The sequence below is a fragment of the Neodiprion fabricii genome, chromosome 3 (assembly GCF_021155785.1).
Source record: "Neodiprion fabricii isolate iyNeoFabr1 chromosome 3, iyNeoFabr1.1, whole genome shotgun sequence".
In the NCBI taxonomy this organism is placed as follows: domain Eukaryota; kingdom Metazoa; phylum Arthropoda; class Insecta; order Hymenoptera; family Diprionidae; genus Neodiprion; species Neodiprion fabricii.
In genome coordinates this window covers 17408928-17422207 of record NC_060241.1, presented here as the reverse complement: position 1 = coordinate 17422207, position 13280 = coordinate 17408928, and the positions used below count along the sequence as shown (strand labels likewise).

The window sequence follows — 13280 nt, the reverse complement described above, 5'->3', positions numbered from 1 at the left end:
CTACGAATAGTAAATGTATACACAATCACGGATTTCCATTATAATTCCCCGCTTTACCCGACTCTCCCCTTATGATCTCCCAGGGATGTTTTCAGCTTCAAAGGCTCACGGATATTACGGCCTAGCTCTTCTACAAGATCACCGCCAGATGCTCATCTTGAGGTATTCCTTGCGTAGAATACAATATTTTTTCGGGGCATATAAGTAGGACCCCTTCCTAATCATTCGTAAATACATAACACACACGTGCTTGGGTTTTTATAACATATTTTTTTGTTATTAAAATTGTTACCACACATTTCCACACAAATAATGAACAATGTTTCTCAGCAATCCGCACTCCGTATACTAAAAATTTGAGTCAAGTCCGGAGGACAGGCATCAAAATGTTGTAGAACAATCAAATTTAAATCAATAAAAACTTGTGAACTTGAACTCATTCGTAAGTTAGACTGGCGCTTAATAAAAATGAGTTATCATTAATTATTACACCTAACGACAAGCTGGAATCGAAAATTTGTTATGAATTGTATTACTAAACATAACCCCTAAAAAGTCAGAGTTAAGAAAATTCTTCTGATTGTGGCATTTCTCGAACTTTTATTATTATTATTATTTTCTTAAACATTCGGTGACGCTCCGTTATTGTCGTCGTAACGGATATTTTTACAAGAGTAGGATAGTTTGTATCAGCCATCTAGAATTATTCGGTATATATAAATTATTAAACAAAAATGTGACGAGCATATCATCTCCATAAACTGATGTATAAATTTAACGATTTTAAAAGTCGTAATTTTTGAATAAATTTTCGGTAACTTGGCTTCAAATTTTTCTAGTTCAATAATATGTATTCATACTTTGTTGTATACAAAAATCAGTAAATTGTCAAATATTCGGGTTCGTGCAAGGAATACTTTACTGAGAGTGATTCTTGCTAACCTTGTTTTTTGTGGTAAAATAGTCTCGAACCCAACCGTCGTTTTTGTTTTTTTTTTTCCATCTTGGCAAACATTCCGACCGCTCTTACTTCGCTTCAGTCTGCCGGTAAAATAACATTCAGATTCAGAGTGTGTTTCCTTATGAAAGTAATCTAAATCATGGCTTCGTTCCCTCCGCAACATGCTCGCAGAGCTGGAAACACTACGCGTGTAGATAAGCTAAGAAGTTGATGCAAGGCTTAGATGCGTTAACTCGTCCTCCTCGTTTTGCAATGCTTCTTGTACCTGCATCCTTGATGCAGAACTTGTCGCATACCGCACAAAAAAAAAATCAGTGTTTGTGCAGAGGCTTCAGCGTGACGGTTTCGCCGGTACCACACAACAGGTTATGAAGATATCAGCAGAGTGAAGGAGAGACGGAAGCGGAGGTGACACAAATTTTTTCGTTTGGTTCCAAAACTGGTGACTTCGGGCAGTGTTGCCAATTCGGTGATTCCGTGGCTAAATCTCAAGTTTTTGAACATTGAATTGAAATTCTTTTCCCCGCTTTACGACACGTCTCAACCACGGTGATTTTTTAAGAAAATTGGAGAATTCTAGGGATTTTTAATAACCGATGTTTTTGTTTCACTGTACGACGAGGCCGATGTCCCATTATGCGGAATCAACTTGGGAAGGAGCATCGGATAATCAAAGCGTAACGATTTTCCGTCCGATCAGTAGACCAAGTTTTAATAATGTCCGAAAAAGTTAGATTATACTTTTTGTTACCGACCGTCGGTACTTTACATAACCACAAGTATTTTCACTGATGTGTTCTCGCAATCTAACTATTGTGTAGATTGTTCGTCAATTTTTTGGCGAATGCTGGAGATTTCTGAGGTTTTAATATCTAAAGTAGGCTGTATAAAAAAAATGGACTATTTTTTTTCCAAAATTCAAGTCGAAAATATTCTTTCAAATGAAGAGAATAGAAGATTGTCCAAGTTTAAGCTCCTAATATTTAAATATTCAGAGGTGTATCATCGCGACTTTCTATTTCCCATTTGAACAATATGGGACATTTTTTTTTAGCTTTGGATTTTTATAACTCACGAATACGTTAGAGTGCTGATAAAACCAGAACGTATTGTTGTAAGGAATTGAACGCTCTACAAAATAGGTCTGTTATCATTTTATGATAAATCTACACTTTCCAGAGTTATTAATATTCCTTTGTTGACCTTTGACTTTTGCAAGTTATTTAAGGCTCTTTGTCGACCTTTGATCTCAAATAACTTTTGAAAGAGTTAGATTTATCATAAAATGATGAGAGACCTTTTTTATAAAGCGTTCAATTCGTTGAAGGGAAATAGAAATTCGCGATGTTGTACCTCTAAATATTGCTAGGAAGAGCTCAAACTTGGACAGCATTCTTTTTTCGTCATTTGGAAAAATATTTTCGACTCGAATTTCGAAAAAAAACCAGTCGATTTTTTTGATATTGTCCAATCTAGAGATTTCTAGAGATTTTTGGATACTGATATAGCGATATGTTGTACTCGACATTTGGCAACACCGACTGCAAGTATCGCACATCGAAAGGGATGGTACTATATTGTAATCTTAAAAAATGAGATTTGAAGTATATGCAGGATAAATTCTACCTCACGTGAAAGGATCAGCTTTAAAAATCTAATGCGCACGACTCGTAAAATCTTGTGAAATTATTTGAAATTTCTGAACGGCTACTAAAAAAATACTAAATCTTTTAGAGATGATCTGTCTTATGACTTGACTGATCAACAATATTCTCATCCTTTCTCTCGACTAGGGATAAGTTTTCGCCTGTAAATATATACGAAACTGAAATGATCATTTGAAAGCAAGAGTGAGCTGAATCACAGCCTGAACCTAAAGCGGGCATCCTATTTGAACTAGGTTTCTACACGATATTTCTTCCTAATCTTCCCGAGAATTTGATTGTACTTAAAATTTTATCAGCTTTGTTCTAGCATAGGGTTTTATTGTCTTCGATATTTTCATGCCATTCTGCGCTCCCGCAGAATAAAAGCAATCAAATAATAATATAAATTTTCACATTTATTTTTCATTTATTTAATTTTTTACTTCATCCGAAGCCATGAGAACTGTCAATCCGCAATTTTTTTATTGGTTATTCGCAAAACTATTTTTTCCTCCCACGGTCTGAGTATTACTCTATTTTTAATAATTAGAAGGCTAAAGAACGGGTTTAAAATATATATATATATATATATATATATTTCCGAGTATATTTCCGAAACGAAAAAATTAAAAAATTTGAAAAAATTCACGGAGTGCCTTTAATTAAGTACTACTAATTTATGACCAATTATGAAACAGATCCAAGAAGAGAAAAAAAAAGTGGCTGAGTCGGTAGTGAACGCCTCGTATGTAGTTTTAAGTATAGAAATACGTGCAAGATTCTGTAAACAAGGAATCAACGGGGGCTGCAAATATTTGAATAAATAAATCACCAAGAAAACGAGAGAAAGCTTGTTTAGAGGTAACAGGCATGGACACATAAGTATAATACCACCAAGTACAAGTAAATATGCAACGGATAAACGAAAATGGGGATGAATATTCATCTACAATATACATGTATACGGCATTCCATGCCAAATCGAACACCTTCGATCCGCACCATTTTTTATTTGGTTAAAACTTTTAAGGAGGCGATAAGCCACATCTTCAAAATCCCCGTATTACGTAAGCATTTCTCTTTTTTATAGAATCACTTTTGAGTTATAAATATTTAAATCTTCTCCAAGTTCCACTATGTTTGAAATTCTCAAAAACCTCGAAATATTCGTGTTTTATTATAATTATTTTAAGATTGACACTATGATGTAGACATTTTTTCTACATCCTTGAGGACTTGGAAAAACTTGGACTCGATAGGATCAATGTTGAACGTGTGTTGAAAATTTCATCTAAAAGAAAACGAACCTCATGACAAAATTATGATACAATTGTTTAGTTTTTCAAGCATTTCAGCAATTTTCATCGATTCAAATTTAATTTAGCTTATACCTCTCCAAAGTTTTGATGCAATCAAAAAAAAAATTAGCATCACGTGATACATAATTTTATTAACATGCTTTTAATGCGGTGGAAAATCTTTCAGGGCATTGTCGATTTGTTCAAAACTTTCAAAATTGATTTTTGTCAATCTGAAACACTCAGAGTGCTCAAAGGATAAAAAAAATTATTCCTCGAACAAGTTTGTATGTATGTGTCTCAAAAGCGGCTCAATAAAAATCATTTTTTTTGAAGTTATACTTCTTTAGGCGCGTTATGAAAAACTGATGAGAGTGAAATTTCAAGATGCGCGCGCATCACTGTAACACAAAATTGTAACACAAAATTAACAGGATGAAGTTGCCCACTCAACCGGATTCATTAAGTCTCGAAACAAGATGCGCGCGCATCACTGTAACACAAAATTAACAGGATGAAGTTGCCCACTCAACCGAATTCATTAAGTCTCGAAAAATTTGTGAATATTAGTGAAAAAATTGTGCTAAAATACTTTTTCAAGTGCTCCAATATAATTGAGGTTAGTTATCCGTATGTATTATTTATTGATATAACTCAAAATATCATTATTTAATATAATTAATACTAAATATTATTAAATTATCAATGTTGAATATTTATTATTGGTTTTTTAATATTTACAAAATAAAGAAATAAATTTAATAGAACATTTAATAAAAAGTTCGCGACAAAAATTTAATAGATTATTTAAATATAATGTAAGACATCCGTTATTTGTTTTATTGTTTTTTAATGATGCCAAAGAAGTATAACTTCTCACGCGCGTACATAAGTACACGCACCCATTTTTTTTTTTCATAAATTGAGGATTTTGAACATACCACTACCATTTGGAAAAAAAAAATTCAACAAAATCAAAGATAGTGACGGTCATAACCGATCGATTTGACATGGAATGCCCGTGTGTAGTTATACGTAAAAAAAACATCCGTTATACCCACACACTTGTAAATTCCTCTAGAATGTTCTACACTTCTTGCGTTCGGCCGTGGATATAATAAATAAAAATAAGATATAACGTATATCCAAACGTCGTGGCATATACATAGTTTTGGCCGATCGATGACCCGCATAAGATTTCGTCAAACTGTCAATCACTTCACACGAACAGGTCCCCAATAACTAAATGCATACATAAGTCACAGATATGGAGATCGTGCAGGTCCAACTATTCCGAACCCGCACAACGTACGGATTCCGCTAAATGCATGCTCACTCCTGTGTCTCTTTCTGTACGCGAATACCGCCAAATCCCCCTAGGGGAGGGGGGCAATAGAATGAATAAACGATGACATATCGCAAGAACACCGAACAGCTATGTTCCGCAAAGCGATGAAAATGAACGAAAAAAGAGTCAGCGATCACCGTACGCACGATAAATTGTTTGGATCGCAACTTTTTGCCGTAAAAAATTAGGGACTAAGTACAACGAACGGTTGATTTTAAGGGTTTTTGCCGTTTCAAAATATCGATCTGTTTCCTGCAGACTGTTATTTGTTATCACTATAATACGCGCGTCGCAACTTTTCCAACTTCCTCGTAGAGTGTGGAAAAGTTACGAAATTACAATGCTTTGATATTTCAAGATGTTGCATATTCGAGAGGGAAATTCATCGCGTGAGAAGAACGCGCAATTTTACAACGGTTACTCATTCTACCCTTAGACTCGTAAGAAACGTGCAAATCACACCTCAAAAATAAATATTCAGTAAAAAAAAAAAGAAAAAAAAAAAAGAACATACACTCACCAAAAATTTTCCCATGTACCAGAATGTAAAATTTTCCTACTATCGCGTTTTCCTTGGACATACATACGGAACATAGAGTCCGAAGCAAGGAACTTGACTTTACAAATGAATGAGATAAAATTTTTTTGCAAATTTTTGAGGAACGAAACCATCTGATCTTTTATAGTAAATTTTTTTGATATCGGATGAAATCTCTCGATATCGGTTCGACAAGTAGAGTAAGAAACATGTGTATTTCAAAAAACATCTGAAAATAATTACTTACCATGTTGTTTCCCCACAGGATATTAGAGATTTTTTTGTCAAATTACAAAAGTGGGTACAAAATTTGTTCCTTGAAAAAAATTAGAAGTAAGCAGTGACCAAAAAAAAAAAATTCTGAAAAATAAACACGAGTACATTTTGTAGCCAACTGCACCGCGACGTAAAAGAAAGATCATCTGCCTATCCTGGATACATAGAACCAAACGTTGGACAAATTATTATGAAATGCCGGATATGTTGTACGGATACGCAATGACTTATTATACAATTTCCAACACACTTGGAGACGCTCCGCAACTGTGCGAAAAAGGTTTGTAAAGTATCGTAACCATACAAATGCTTACCGCATACCTCTTCACTCGAGGACCAAATAAAAGCCTAACTCCGTCCATTAATATTCAACTCAGACTTGACTCCGAAGCGAAGACCGCGAAACCGTTCTGCGCCTACAATCAGGCATTTCTGTACTGTTATACCTGGGATATCACCATATTACGTTTAATCACAGGGACTAAGTTACGCGGATTATACATGTATGAAGTTTGCACCCCAAATTCAGAACCAACTGTACCGAGAGAAATTTTTAGTTCCGTTTACCGCTCAGTCCTAAACTATTTTCATTTTTTACCACAATCGAAAAATATAGTAGCAAAACTTTGCAGGATCACAAAACGGCAAACAATCAACGAGCTGGACTCGGTGAATCAAAAGTTGGTAAGCGTAAAAAAAAAATATCCAACAATATTAATGAATCCGAGCAATTTCCAATATAGCAAAGCAAAATTAGCTGTTTGAGAAAAGGTTTTATAACGTTACCGTTCAAACTGAATCAACTCTGGTATTTTTTATCCGATTTTAATAGTTTCGGGCTAAATTTTTCAATCATAGCGATGTCCAAAAATCACCTAAAATCAAAAAACAAAATACTTATCTCCAAACTGGATGAAAATAAATTTGCACAAACTGTATATTCCGACAGATCTTTTTCAACTATTACATTTACCCGTACAACATGTTACAATGCAATATTTCTCCCAAAAATTTCAGACAATTCGTGATGTCTTCCAGTGAAATGAGTCCGAAAACGCTATAATCGAATCAATAACAGGAAAACTCGTTAGTTCGCACCTTCAGGAATGTCTTGAATTTAGTAAACTACGATAAACATAACACTTATTTTGAAAAGCCGACTGTTTGAGACTCGTTCTAAAATTCCGCAATGATGACTTTTTCCCGGATGTTCCGTTACATTAACGTTGCTAACTTCAGTCTCATTGTTCGAATTCGCTTATATTCATTTCTATTGCATAAGAGGGTTGTTGTTTCATTCGTCATCATTATCAGTGGCGCAAATAACATTACTGAACATTTTTTAAGCGGTTCTCTTCTCCCTGAACTTTCAGACTCTTAATTGTTAATACGTAACAAACAACAAAAAAAGAAACCAACATAATTAAGCAGCTGGTCTAATTTTCGCTTCAAACAATTACTGTCACGAAACTGCATGGTCGTATATCTTTGCGAGAGACAAAGAAGGACGAAACACGCAAGCAGGTCGGCTATGCGAGTAAATATACGTACAAAGAATTCTCAGAACACGATCTAGGACAGTGAGCATTTAGTAAAAGAATCCGTTTAGGAATTCCGTGGAATATGTAAATAAATAGAATGATTATGCAATTTTACTACTCAGTATTGGAAATGTTTCTGAACTCGATTTATATACCAGTAAAAATAACACATGAAATTGAACCACGCAAGGTTAACGCGTGCAGAAATATTTAACAGGATAAAATCGCCTTTAAGGCCTTCCCAATAAAAACATGTATTCCGAACGAAAAGTTGACAAATTTTCCGTAAGGATCCTAAATTTCCAAATACATGTAACCGTACCACAGAATCATGTTTGATCTAATGTCACGCATAACAAGGTCTAAGCAAGATGAGGCAAAAGTTATCAGGACAATCACGCGTATGATGAAATGGTTTTCGTTTAGTTCCGCAGTTGTGAAGAAGGAGGAGGAGGAGGGCAAGGAGAGAAGTTACATCGACCTTTCACGCCTCGTCACAGTTCACGTTACGCGAAGGTGAATAAATGATTTTAATTAAATGTAACGAGATCTGAAGGCGTGCATGCTTCTTGCTCGACGATTATTATCACGAACACCATTCATGATTCAGTGTCGTACGCTGCAAGTACCTATTGTACTGATTCCGAATGACAATGTCGAGGCTCGACGTGAAAAGACAGAGGATTGTGCGTATTTATTATTAAGGCGATACTACACTTGAGTATTACGCTTGAACGGAACACGGTGGAATAGAATTTATTTTTACCATCCAACAATTTGTATAAGGCATATTGTTAAAGGCAGACATTTAAAGCTCGCTGCAGCTTGTCGAACGACGGGTGGAGAGCTTCGGTACAGAAGCTTCCTACCATTACTGACTCGATCAACATTTTCATCCTGTAAACGAGTCGGTAAGTGTAGGACACTGTTATTACCTCCGCGCCATTTCGCCTACTTCAAAATAAATACTCATAACTCGCAGTCTCCGTCGATCTTTATTCTTCATCTTTATCTTTAGACATTGAAGGTGAATGAACAGTTGTAGGAAAAAGAGATATAGTCATCCGAAGAATCTTCAGGAACGTTATTTGCACGGATGACAGTGAACAAAAACGAAACGACATCCCTACTATATGAGGGAAATGAATCTGAACACATGAATAGCGCAAGCCAAGATACCATCAATTGGAGAAACGGATTTATCAATATGATTCTTATGTTTTTAAGTTTATTTTATTCATCTTCAGAGCTCGCTTGGATGAAATTTTACAAATAGTTACCTCCAAAGTGGTTAAAATTGAATTATCAGCACGGTATAACAGATATGTATTCGAAAACAATAATATTTTCTCGTTATGACCGTAATACAATGTGAAAGTTATTAAAAAAGTCTTCAGAGTCAAAAAATATTAGAAAGGGATTTGAAAAAAAAAAAAACACCATAATTGAATTATTTTGAAACCCTTTCGTGCCCACTTTCAGGTATTGGCGAAAAATAAAACTGCCGGTGATTTTTCAAACTGTTCCTTTTCTCTTCCCAACTTTTGATTCAGACAATCTAGTCGAATGATCGTTGAGCGAGCCGCCGTCAACGCGACTCCGATACGAGTCGGTGGAATCTGATAATCCAACTAAACGGCGTAACGCTGACGCGGTGCGTTGAGCTGCCGGGATTCTCTCGGAAAGGAGAAAGACTCTGGAGCGCACGCGGCCTATGCTGCAATCGCCGCGTGGAGGGAGAAGAATAACAAGTATTTTCGATTTGGAAATTAACACGTGAGCGACCGGCGAACCAATATCCGACTGACTGACTGACTGACTGACTAATTGACAAACTCACCTCTCCGCCGGGGGCCGAGACGTTCATCCAGCCAGAGGCGGCATTCCAAATGCCATCGGTTTTGAGTAATCCAACTGTACACAAAATAATCGTGCATACGCGTACCGGTCGGTACGCGCGCGACAGATGATCGCGGCGGTAAACTCAACACTCGTGCGTTTCTTACGTACACACAGCACACCGCGGGAAACGAGAAAGAAAGAGAGCGAGAGAGAAAGAGAGAAAGAGAAAAATAAAGAGAGAGAAAGAGAAAGAGAGAGAGAGAGGGGGGGATAGAGAAAGAGAGAGATAGGAAGATAGAAAAAGAGAGAGAAACTCGTAACCGACGTCTATCTCGAATATCTATCTATCTATCTATCTATCTATCTATCTTATCGACTGTGCTCGTAGAATCGCGGGCACTCACTCGACTTCCGATGCACTGTTATTACGGGCAGAACACGCTTCCGCGACTACAATTTGCCGCCGAAATAATTGTTCACATTCTGGGATACGCATTCACCATTCTCACTGCACCACCTCGAGCACCAGTTTATCACCAACCCCGTTTAGCGGCTCGCTGACGAATGCCAAATGCAAAGACGCCGCAAGCGTGCACAGAGATCGCTGCTCTGAACTGACTTGCGACAAAAACCGACCAGCGGTACCGGCAGTCGGCGGGTGACTGTTGGCATTCGGCACACGCCGATTCCTCCAGGTTCGGGCTCGCCAGTCGCCGCGAGGTGCGCGCCTAACTAACCTAACCTCGGCGGTCAAGCGCCCCCTTCGTCAGCGCCGCCGCGCGACCGATCCGCCAACTAATTTCATTCTCCCATGCATACCTGTTAGGCATTCTCTTCGCATCGAGAGGAATCACGTATCGTGCTACACGATATTGGGAGAAAAAAAAAAATAACAAGCGGCGGAAACTAGGAGTAAGCGAACAAGTCAAAATCACTGATCGAATATTTTGAATTCTACGTGCGATTCGAATTTTTCGAATTATTTAGGTCAATTTGAATCATTCGGTTTTCATTTCGTACTGGGCACCTTAACTAATGATGGAAGAATAGCGATTGACCTACTCATGCTACCTATTGTCGAGTATAGTGTGAAATGGCACTAACAATAAGCCGTACCTAAGGGCACTAAATTGTCAAACTACCGAATAATTTGAACTATTATTATAGTTGTTCGAACATTCGGATTCGATTGTCATCTCTTTGACCACTATTCGGACACTCCTGTTGTAAAAACAGTGTTTTTCATTGATTTTTTTTTTTTCTTTTCACGAGGCAATAATTCGATCAGGTACTGGGTACTAGGTACTATTCGATTAGGTAACAGTTTATCTGTTAATTTAGTCGGACTCTGCGTCCCAGAAATTGAAATCAACGAAAATAAATCCGTGTCACAAAATGTTGAATTAATTGTTATTCATTATTCGAGTCTAACAAGAGATGAGTCGAATGTTTTCAGCCTGATACTTGAAACTTGAAATTACCCACAAACTTGTACGAAGGGTGCGACAAGGCTAATTGACAAACTGTACAATCAAGTACACACGTTAAATACCATCAAGCATATGGTTTGTTTTATTTGGTTTAGTAGCTAATAAATCCCATACTTTTAAATAAAAACTTATTTCCAACACGACTTCACCTTCGGTGATGTTATAGGGTGCAACTAAACCGCATATACGTATCGAATCCTTTTGTCATTAAACTTCCGTTTCTTCGTGAAAATAACGATCTCCTCATTCCTCAGCTTAATGTTTAATCGTTTTCTTATATCACCATTATACGAGGTGATGAAAAATAAACACAGTGAACAATAACAATGATGCAAGAATTTTGTTTGGATACGCACCTGCATGATGGAGAATTCCGACAACAGTTTCGTGTTTTACGAAACTTTGTCATGACAGAAGCAACCAAGTTTTTCTTGTGGTATCAGCACAATTTTTGCTGGCCGGAATATTTTTCCGAATTACCGTAATTACATCAGTGTTTTTGATTAAAAAAATCCAGATTCTCTCTGATTTATCGTAACTGCTGTAGATGCGTCATGAAATTTGATCGAAAATAGAATACACTATTGATTGTAAAAAGATTTCTGAAAGAATAATTTGAAAATCCGGAAACAGAGGCATTTGACCCCTCTTAACCAGAGATACCATTTCGTAGCAAAATCACAGCAACTCGTTATGAATGTTCTCATACAAACAACATTGTAAACAGGCGTCTATTCCAAACTTATCTACAAACAGTACTAAAATGGCGCGGATATTGACTCGTTAAAAACGCAAGTCTTTTTTGATTGCAATTGCTTGGAAGCCACTTATAATTGGTTTGAAATTATTTTCAAACCGTCAAGTTTGTAATCATTTTGAAACCACTTGAAATCGCTTAAAATCTCTTAGAAGTCGTTAGAAACTCCTTGAAGTTAGGTTGAAACAAGTTCGAAACAAATTCGAATTATGATTAAACTGCTTGAAAAGTTAGGAATCGCTTTCACTACTTTCAAAATCGGTCTTCACTTGATCTCTAATCGAATGACCCGTCGGGTAAAATATTTTTACAGAAATTGTTCGCAATTTTCAAGCAAGACTTGAGAGGGATACGCCTTCGTCTGCTTCAATTACAATAGTAGTAAAGTAATTGTATGCGAATGTGCGAAAAACCATTTGTTATCAATTCACTACATTCAATAAAATCGTTGTACATTATTGCTATTCTCTTTGCAGTGGAGACAGCTACTACCAAGTTTACCGTTTCTTGTGGCTTTATTAACATTGAAAATGTTATTACCAATATTGAATTCTATTAGTATGTAAACACGAACTGTAATAATTGCAATTTAAAATACGAAACAAGCGTATCCAGCGAACTCATCGTAGTTGAATAAATATCATACGATTTTCACAGGCAACGTGTAGAAAATACTCATACATGACTTTGTTCAAAGTTACATCTTCATCACAAGATAATCAAAAATATTTCTATGCATATTGTGATACAATGAAAAAATTTGTACGATCGATTGCGACATTGATTGTAGCACAATTAAAAACGAGTTCTTTACGCACAGTGATCTCGAACAAGCGCAGTATAATATACTTATACTTGCATGTACAAAATACATACATATATGTGTATTACATACATACCTGTGTCATTACGCAGTATTATTTATCGTTATCACATTCATTAATCAAACCTTCAACCTGACCATCGATATTGTATGATTAATTATTTATTCCCTCTTCGTGTTCCCATACCTTCCAATCCACGTACAGTATTACACAATAGCATACAATAGGTGCAACTCGGTCAGAGACTAAAAAGTAAAAAAGCACCTCTGATACGGAACTGCGAGAACACTTTACGGTTGTAGTAATTAATCTTTCATGTAGTTTGGTTTTTTATTACTAAAATGAGGCAAAATTAGGGTAAGAAGAATTTCGTGTAAGTTTCGTGCACTATATATCAGTTGTGGAAATAAAACGCTACCGAAAAAAACATAACAATTAGAGCACTGCAGTGAACTGTTGTCGTACGCATGCAGAGCGCTTGTATATTTAAATATGAGAATTATTCAAATTAATATGTTAGTTAGCACGATAATTTTCCTGATTTACGAAAAACTATTGATTTTTAATTCATGAACATCCTTAGTGGTAAAACGCACAAATTTAACCCAACTATTTCCTTGTATTACCCGAAGAATTATTAAATGTAGTGGTAAATAGACAAGACGGTAACAATTAGCCGCCAGATGCAAACCAAACTGACATTTGCAACCCCGGTAATAATCTGAGTAAAGACATTCACATGGCTTGAAGAAATTCATC

At 36.3% G+C, this 13280-nt stretch overlaps 1 protein-coding gene across 4 annotated transcripts in view; it reads right to left on the bottom strand.

Annotated features, from left to right (window-relative positions):
- The window catches only part of LOC124177564 (protein expanded-like), a 139546-nt gene extending 129449 nt beyond the window's left edge, over positions 1–10097 (bottom strand). For 3 of the 4 annotated variants that reach the window (XM_046560063.1, XM_046560066.1, XM_046560067.1), the window contains exon 1: positions 9449–10097. Coding sequence is in view for 1 of the 4 variants with exons in the window: in XM_046560067.1 (XP_046416023.1) it covers positions 9449–9475 (27 nt within the window). In the remaining 3 variants the exon portion in view is untranslated. The remainder of the gene's footprint in view (positions 1–9448) is intronic. The other variant, XM_046560064.1, reaches the window with a different exon arrangement.
- Between the last annotated feature and the right edge of the window lie 3183 nt (positions 10098–13280).